The 9,447-nt window shown below is 41.5% G+C and overlaps 1 protein-coding gene across 6 annotated transcripts in view; it reads right to left on the bottom strand.

Annotated features, from left to right (window-relative positions):
- The window catches only part of rbfox2 (RNA binding fox-1 homolog 2), a 49,634-nt gene that overhangs the window by 9,337 nt on the left and 30,850 nt on the right, over window positions 1-9,447 (bottom strand). For 4 of the 6 annotated variants that reach the window (XR_004948330.1, XM_036213236.1, XM_024290359.2 and 1 more), the window contains 8 exons: window positions 8,309-8,515; window positions 6,976-7,143; window positions 6,643-6,696; window positions 6,433-6,525; window positions 1,850-1,937; window positions 1,705-1,761; window positions 629-776; window positions 40-85 (listed from right to left, as the gene is read on the bottom strand). Coding sequence is in view for 4 of the 6 variants with exons in the window: in XM_036213236.1 (XP_036069129.1) it covers window positions 40-85; window positions 629-776; window positions 1,705-1,761; window positions 1,850-1,937; window positions 6,433-6,525; window positions 6,643-6,696; window positions 6,976-7,143; window positions 8,309-8,515 (861 nt within the window). In the remaining 2 variants the exon portion in view is untranslated. The remainder of the gene's footprint in view (window positions 1-39; window positions 86-628; window positions 777-1,704; window positions 1,762-1,849; window positions 1,938-6,432; window positions 6,526-6,642; window positions 6,697-6,975; window positions 7,144-8,308; window positions 8,516-9,447) is intronic. The other 2 variants (XR_002921169.2, XM_036213246.1) reach the window with 1 other exon arrangement.

A 9,447-nucleotide genomic window follows, 5' to 3' on the forward strand; every position in this document is an offset into this window, starting at 1 on the left:
GACGGGGTGGATCACCGGAGGAGACTCAGGCATACTTACATAGAGGTCAGCGGCACCGTAAAAACCCTCCTGATACGCCATCACGCTGAGAGGGAGACAGACCAAAAAAAGGGGGAAAGAACAGAAAAGAGTACACAGAGCGGTGGAGGGATGTCAAAAGAAAGAAAAGAGAAAGGGGTGATGCGCCACCATGTGGGCAGTGCAGAAAACAACAGAGACGAGTGACGATTGGGGAAGGGGGGGGAGAAAAAAGTGCCAAACAGATTGTGAAAGACAGAGAGAGAGAAGAAGAAGGGTGAGATCATTGCACACCGTGCAGCATGCAAGACAAAATACCACCTCTTTGTATACAGATGTACCAACTTTTACTACTTTGAAGTAATAGTTCACTACAACCTCTTCTACTTAAAATTTTAGAGGTACAAGGAAATGGTATTTCTGCTTAGTAACCTGTCAAAGTCCAAATCTGAATTTAAAACCAAACAAAATGCATGCACAATTATTCAACTCTATTTTGATAGCAGGTGGATCATGCTTTTAAAGAAGACAGTCGGCTACTTCTTGTCACCAACATTAATTTAACTTTTTTTTCTTTTTGTTTCTACTGATTTGTTTCTTAAATTTTTACCCTGGATATGTAGGGATGGCGGGCTGGGGGACGGCCGCTCTGACGGCACTGTAGACGGGTCGGGCACGCCCCCGCAGGTGAGCGCCTCGAAACGTTGCAGCGGTGGAGGCAGCGGCTGCTGCCGCTGCTGGGTACGGGAATCCCGGTACTAACAAAAACAAATTATAGGGAAAAAAAATTAAAACAAATGTTACCAACAAAATGTCAATATCTACAATAACCATTGTTACTATTGTATTTTTTTCCTTCTAAAATTTATTTGAGATAAAAGGGTTGAAAAAAGCTAAAACATAACTAAAACGTTTACTTATTTGAAAAATATTTTTTGCAGAAACGGGTCAAAAATATGTGCATAAAGGTGCATTCATAACAAAAGCATTTCGAGCAACAAATTCGCATGACTCGTCTCTCTTTTGTCACGCGGCGAATTCGCTGCGCAAATTCAGCTGCTGCCAGACCCCAGCGCCATTCGCCAAATCACATTTTTTTAGTCTACATCACACATTTTCTTGAACGTTTTATGACATATTCTGGAATTTTCTTCTGTTTTCAGTTTGATTCATGTTTCACTGTACGTGCTAACAGGGGTATTTTATTTTCTTCCCATCAATGTTACCTTTTATAAAAACGACTTGGCTCACATTATTTTAGCCCATATAAGAACACTTTTCCTTTTTTTTTTTTGCTGTTTTTTAAAAAATAATCCAGAATTTGCTACCGTTTTCAGTTTGATATACGTCTTTCAGTTCCACTTTTTACAACCAAAGCAGGGCAAGCACATTTTTCATAAGCATTTAAACATTTTGCAAACTGAAAAATAAAGTAAATTAAATCTAAACATTTTAATAAAATACCCCAATAGGACATTAACTGGATATCTGACAGATGGCATAGGCGAAGGTTTAGAAGCTGGCAAGAAATGTTCCGTATTTTTTGATCTGAAGTATAAGTTGCAGCAGAGAAAAATCGATAACAAAAAAAAAGTACGGTATATATTTTTAAAAAAAGGCACAAAAAAGTTAATTTATTATACCAGTTTTTCTTTTCTACAACAAAATATCGTCTTCTCGTCTTACCTGTATAAAGTTCAGGACTGTACATGGCTCCAACCATTGGACTTAACTTCCAACCAGCTGCAAATAAGGAAAGAGAATTTTTATGGTTTTCCCAATTTTGTATATATTAAAATGAATTTAAGAAAATGATTGTAGTTGTAATTACCGTATGGTAGTGCTGCAAGGCCCTCTCCATTAGAGTACGGTGTGGTCATCTTCTTGTTTGTCATCACTCTGGCTGTAGCGTTATTGACCTGGACACCAGACAGAAAGTTTCAGAGACGAACGTTACATCTTTTAATAGATGAAAAAAATGTGAAGGTTCAAAAACAGTTACATAATCTTTTTTTAAGCTCTTTTACAAAAAAAATACAAGCTATTCTATAAATAGCCTTCTTTTATTACTAGGATTATTCATGAGAAGGGTTAATTCTATTGATGAGCAGCAATGGTTTTGATGCATGCGCTTCTTTTGAAGGATAAAGACAAAGAAAAAAACTATAATAAAACAAGGATCCTGGTGAGTTGTCAGGCAGTTTTGCACACGAACAATACAACCATTGGCACGCAGAACGAAGAAAACGACATTTTTCAGTGCAAAGGCATTCCTAAAAAAATCCAAGACTATAAACATTGCTTTCTGAAAGAAAGTAGGGAAAAAGAAGGTGAATTTAGCGGCATATTCATCAGTTGAACACAATGCAAAAAAAAATCAGATAGTTTTTACACACAAACAAACAAAAAAAGAACGACAAACAGCAAATCAGGAGCGCATCACATCACCAGAGGTGAGCAAAAGTAGCCAGTCAGCAAGCACCAGATGCAGCAGGAGACCAATCAAAAAAAACAAAAAAAGACTGGGGGGGAGGGGTCCTCCCAATTAAGTTCATACAAAAGAAGGGGGGAGGAAGAAGAGGGATGCAGACGGGAGTGCCAGTCCACATGAAGACGGAAAAACACAAACATGAGGTGGAAAAGAGAGAAAGAAGGCAGAGAGTGAACGATCCATCCAAATGTGCAGTTCTTCGAGCGAACAACATTCACGTACGTACGACACACATCTGAGCGTCCGCCTACTCTGAAACTGACTGTACACGAGCAAGAGGAGGAACCATGAGCGAGAATGAACGCAGAGAAGAAGAGAGGCTGGATGACAGAGAGAAAGAGACAGAGGATGGGGGGTGCAAGTGTCATTCCTCAAAGAAAGAAACAAATTTTTGACAAAAAAATAAAAAAAAACTAAATAAAAAATAAAGAAATCAAACCATGGCTGTGAAACACGGCCAGGCATTTGAGTTCAGCGTCACAGCATCCTACAGCACACAACCATCGAGAGACACAAACAATCCAAAATAAGGAAGCCTCTGAGGTCCAAAAAAAAAAAAAACTTGATAAATCTACACGTTACTTTTTTACTTTCTTTCATAAAATAACTTATAAATCTACGAACTGGCAGCCCTTTAGACTGTCCATTCACAGACGCAGCACTAATTTGCACATTAGGTCGCGCAGCTGCACCTCGACAACAGTAGAGAGAAAAAGATCATCAAGCACCACAGCACGCCATGATTTACAGACAGCTATTATCCCCTCTCTGGTAAAGCTAACATAGCACTCATGCTTCAGCATGCCGTCCCACTAAGGTGCAAGAATGCAGCTATTGGCTGACACATGACAGAGAGATGACAGAGCACCGTATGGCGTCATACAGATGACTGGAAAGAGAGTAAACCATGCAGGATACAGCTCTGGAATCAAATGCTGAATGCAGTTAGAGAGGTGATTGGAATGAGATGGCAGACATATTTGTTGCACTTGCAGATAGATGCGGTACATTCAGTTACACGAGTGGCTTTACTTTAATGCCATGCGGTCAATGGCTAATCTCTTTTAACGGCTTCATTCACCACCTCCCGAATCAATCCAAGGGATTAGCCAATCAGGTTCTACCAATCAAGTCAATCAGGCTTCCTCCGGCAAGGGAGTCCCTTCATTTGGGTGCAATTTATTTTCGTTTGGACGGATGGGGTGGGGGAGGGAGGGGTCATTCAATGATGATGCCATGTGTACACAACTTACCGTTGCCAGGGAAACGGCGTGAGGACACGCGAGCAGTTACCGTGGAGACTGACAACAACAACAACATACAAAAATCATCAGGGAAATCGAGAAAATATATGTAAAAAAAATAAATAAATAAAAATGATGAGCTAGGAAAAGAAGAGAGAAAGGAAAACAAACAAAAGGAGGTAATGAGGAGCAACCCCCACCCTGTGGTAGAGAGGAAGTGATGTCACATGTCAACAGTCATCTACAGTGACTACAGACTTCAGCCACGACACAACAAGCCACTAAAAACCCACTTTTGCTTAAAAAAACCTAAAGACATTAAAATCTACGAACACTGCGAACTATTATTATGATAACGCAATGTATATAAGCAATTTTTTTAGTAAACGGAAACTTTATCCCACTATGTTCCAGGAGAGGAAACTGGACAGAGATATGTGGGAAGGATGTACAGCAGAGATGGAGGAGCACAGATGGACACAAACGGAGAGACAGACACACAGACTGGCCTGGTGAAGGGAATGAAAGGAGATGAAGAATCTATTAAAAACAAACAAATAAATAAAACAAAGAAATGACAGCTATCCGTGACAATATTCTCTCCGCTTCTTTCTCCACCCTCCGTAAAAAAACAATTTGTTCTAAAATCAAAATTCTGCACACCCAGAGGAAAACAGAGTTAGCTTAGGGCATTCAAGAGCATGCAGGAGAACTGCATCTGCAGGAAAAAACAAAAACAAACAAACAAATAAATAAATAAATAAAAGTGTGATTTTGTTTGAAGCTACGTTCACACCGCCCTCTGCGACGCACATTCAAGCGACGACTCTCAATGTCTATGTAAACGTGTTTCATGTTTCCACATTCTCAAAAGTCCTGCATTCATGTACATTTTAAAAAACGTTTTTAGGTTCTAAGTACAAAATACGCTCCAATTGAAGGTAAAACCAAGTCAAAATTTGACCAATCAGGTACTTGGATTTGGTAGTGACGTACAGATGACGTCCCTCTTGGAAATTCATAATGGAATAGGAAGGAATTATTGCGGTTTGTGCCCGTCAGGAATTATACAACACCAAGTCTTCCATGTACGGGAATTGAGACCACTGGCCAGCTCAGTGGCTTTGTGGTAGAGTGTCCACCCTGAGATTGGAAGGCCGTGAGTTCAAATCCCGGCCGAGTACTACCAAAGACTCTAAAAAGGGGACCCAGTGCCTCCCTGCACTCAGCACTAAGGAGTTGGACTGGGGGGTTAAACCACCAAATGGTTCCCGAGCGCGGCTGTGTCTGCAGCTCACCACTCCCCCAGGGGATGGGTCACATGCGGAGAACAAATTTCACACACTTAGGTGTGGGACTTTAACTTTAACTTTAACTTAGAGCTGTGAAAGAAAGATTTGAGAGATTTGCACCACTGCAAAATTTCACAGTAAGCAGATTCTACTATAGGTGCCGGACAGTTTTTCTTTGATACATTCGGTAAATAGCCTGAATTAACTTACGAGGTTCATGAAAACGCAGTGTCTATCTGTTGGCCGTGTTGCCATATTAGGAAAAAAATAGCTAAATTTAAGTAAATATCTGCCCAATTTAAGTGGGAAACTGGCCTATCTGCCCAAGTTACGATTGTTTCATTTCTGAACTTATTCTATAATCAAACATTTTAAGAAAAAAGTATCAGTATCAGTATATATATTGCGATACTATCCTTGTAATAATGTGGTATCATATCGATACCCAAATTCCCAGTATTGCTAACACTCTAGTGCACATGAATGAATGTCTAGCTGGATGCTTTTAAACATGCGTCACACGCCCGGTGTGTACATAGCTTAAGGGTCTGGAGCAAATGGCGAAAGCAAGGCCATTTGCAACTGAAATCCAAAATCATGCAGGCAAATAAAAAAAAAAATAAAGCAAATCCATGAGATCTGGTGAAGATTTCACGAGTGGTGGATGCTTCTTTCATTTATTTTTTTTTTTTTAAAGATGGTCAAAACTACTTTTTTGAAGAATCAGAAATGAACCACGCAGCAGTCTCCAAACCTGGCTCCCATCATGCACCAGTGTGACACAACAAGCAACAAACTGACTGTGAGGAAGCAGCGTTGTGTTCAGTGAAAGTGTGAAGAACTTTACAGCGCCCTGACCTTTGGTTCCAACCATGCAGCATACAAAAGCCTCTCACAGACACCAGCAGGCACTTTTTCCAGAGGAGAACAACTGGGGCTTTGAACCGGCCCTGTCCCACAACCATGAACCAAAAAACAGCCACTCATCATGGAACGGACAAAGAGATGGTGGGGATGGAAAAAGGTGCAGGAAAAGGAAAAAATAAAAAGGTCCTCCATGCTGTGATAGAAGCAGAAACATCAGCAATCGTTGTGACTTCTCCCCCCAGCCATGCCTGTTGTGTAGCCAATCCTCCCAGCAAGCTTTGCAAACCACACAGCTTATGCGATCGAGTTGCAACGGACAGCCCACCACATCATCAACAACAACAACAGCGGCAGGAAATGCCGTCATAAGAGACGCCTGCGCGTGCGGCTCTGCTGCGCCATGCTGTCGTGAAGCCACAGGGAGTCCAACCTTCTCGCAGCCAAAGGCGCAGATTTGAAACTCGTCATTAGAGGGAGAGCAGAGGAGAAGATGGCCACCAGTTTGAGGGTGTTGCCTTACCTCGATTTTACGCCCCTCCACCAGGGTACCGTGGAGCTTCTCTCTGGCTCTCTCCGCATCTGCGCTCGACTCGAACGTTACAAAACCGAAGCCCTGCAAAGGGGAGCACAAGAGAAAATGGAGAAAGAAAAACCCAGCGAGCAAAAGAAATGGTTGCAAACTGAAAAATAGTGTTTATAATATAGTTTATTTCTCCCTCCTCTCTCCTACCTTGGAGCCTCTCTCGTTAAAAATGATCTCCACGTCAAGGATTTTGCCAAATTGCTGCAATGACAGGAAAGATGAGAAAAATAAGGAGAGTTAACAGTCATTTAAGTCACATGATCGCCACAGGGAGTCAGCGCTGTTCGAGCATGATTGGCTTGGCGCCAGGCCAGCTCTGGTGTTCTCCTTCATCTTCCTCGCTCTTTTCTCAGCACTGAATCTTCCTCTTACAAAGCAGCCGGCGCACAAGGCCAAAGCTCGTTTAAAAAACACCGAAAACTACAAACACTCAAAACCTAATTCACATTTACAAAAATATATTTTAGCCTCCATCCATACCCCAAACATCTGCCGTAGGTCGGGGTCACGGAAGCGGAAGGGGATGTTGGAGACGTGGAGGCGTTTGGGGGTCCCCTTGGCGTCAGAATCGTCCCCGGAGCCCCCGCCCCCACCCCCTCCTCCCGAACCGACTCCAGACTGGCCGTCAATCTGAGAGGACCCATCTGACTGCAGATGGAAAAGGACAAGCAGAGAGAGAAAGAAAAGAGATTATTATGTAATCGCATCTGAAAGCCTTAAATAGTCCTGTAGTAATTAGACACAATATGGATGAATTAGCCGTTTGTTCTCTTGATTAATAATTATTCATCTGCATGCTTTAATTGAGTGCATTCAAACCATCTTTAAAGTAAACAGCAGGCAACAGATTACAATAACTTGATTGATTATGTAATCTACACAACACAAAGAACAGCAGCGTATTTGTTGACTAATTCTTCACAACTGCTGTTTAGGCCCCTGGTAAACGCATTAAAATCCCTTAGCAAAAAGTAGTAACTTAAAGTTTATTTTATCAAGTTTCCTTGAATATAAGTATATCAAGTATACTATAGACCATATCTGTGTAGTGTAGAATGTATACTAAAGCCTCGTTTCCACTGAGCAGTACAGTACAGTACAGTATGCTCAGGTTTAGAATGGACCAGGCAATTCAGGTGAGCGCTCAGAGTTGGACCGCCACGGCACACGCCAACAACAAAAACAATAGAGGTCATCCAGAAACTCATTTCTGCTGCAACAAAAGTGGCAAAAAAGGCAACAAAACAATTACCGTTTTTGGTTCAAGTTTTTTAAGTGACATCACAAAGCCAGATTACAATGGATTATCCAGCTTCTCCTTTTTAAAGTCAAACGATAATTTTTTTTATTGAATGTACTGCAGCTCTGAGCGATTTAGTAACTATTTTCACTTTATCAAGCTAACGGTCTTCTTCAGGACCTTCACCCACCATAAAGCAACACAGTGAGTGAAGGGGAGGAGCCTCTCAAAATGCTAAAACTACATTGCAGAGCGTTTTGACAGGGCATCATTTAATATTTAGATTTTTAACCAACATTTTTCCACAGCTTCTCCAAGTCACCTGTGGGGCAGAGAGTCGAAAATATCTGAATAGCTAAGTTGAAGCCAACATGGTCTCAATAAAACTTTATTTGAAGTGAAAACATGTTCGCTGGATCCATTATTTCGTTGTGGAGCAATCACGTATGGAACCAATTCTTCCAGAAATGTGAAATCTGAGCAAAAAAAAAAAGTGGCACACTCGATGTGGGCTGCTGTCTCCAGGCAGAGCCCAGATGTGGGCGGCACACCGGAGATGAGGCTGGCACTTACTTGAGCGCTGAGGCTGTTGGCAGGGTTGACCACGCCGTTTCCCGCTCCGCCGGCCTCCACGGGGCCCTGAACGGCCCCCGTCGCGTAGAGACTGCCCCCGTAGTCCAAGGTCAGGCCGTTCTGCGGTGGTGGTGGTGGGGGAGGTGGGAACGCGGAGAAAGGTGGAGGTACCAGTCCCTCCTGACCGCCAGCACTATCCTGAGAGCCCTGATGGGAGACGGAGAGGGGAGAGTGAGGAGCGGCGAGCACCAACTGTCTGTAGTAATACTCCAGTAGTCACTTTCTCTGGAGTTTTAGTTAAGAAGTAAAAGCAACAAGTATTACATTTACCAGCACCAGAATCAATATATACAGTATATATTTTCCTCCATACAATTTCATGTTTTCGTGTTTTGAATAACTTGGAATAAGGTCACTTTGGGACTAAAGTATCCCAAATAAGTTATGGGGCGGAGACTCTTTTTCATTTTTGAGAGTTTTTTGAGAGTTTTTCCAAACTTTCTGTTTCTGGTTATTTATGAGAGACTAACGAGCCTGACGGCTTCACTTCCTGATTCTGCAAAAAAAGACGATTATCTTCCAATATCTACAAGTGAGCGGCTGTTGGAATAACTCTATGGCTTTGCTTCAAAGGCAGCTTTTAGGCTTGGCTGAATACGACATCACCAAACGTTGGCCTTTCCAAAAAATGGATAAACAGGCAGAACAAACAAGCCTGGCGGTGTTCTTTAGACGTCCATTAAATCTATTATGGAGGGATGGATGGTCATCTTTTATGGATTAGTGACAAGAGTTAAAAACAAAAGAACAACGTTGAGGAATGTATATTTGCATAAACAATGTTTTATATATTTGATCGCTGTACATTGAAGTGAATGACAACTGACTAGAAATAGAAAGTTGGTGACTTGATATGGTTTCTGTTGTGTTTTTAAAGGAGAATCTGGGGATTCCCACTTTGTCCTTTTCCCTGGCAGCCATGAAATTTGATGCAGAAAAAGAACACTGTGTTTCAAGATGTCTTTTGCTATTTATATAAGAACTGGGGTAAAAAAAACAAAAAATATAAATTAATAGGAATCCAATTTATTGTCACTTAGAATAAAAGAAACATTTTGTCAAATATTTGCTTCTACTTT

The sequence above is a fragment of the Oryzias melastigma genome, linkage group LG1, assembly GCF_002922805.2.
Source record: "Oryzias melastigma strain HK-1 linkage group LG1, ASM292280v2, whole genome shotgun sequence".
NCBI lineage: Eukaryota > Metazoa > Chordata > Actinopteri > Beloniformes > Adrianichthyidae > Oryzias > Oryzias melastigma.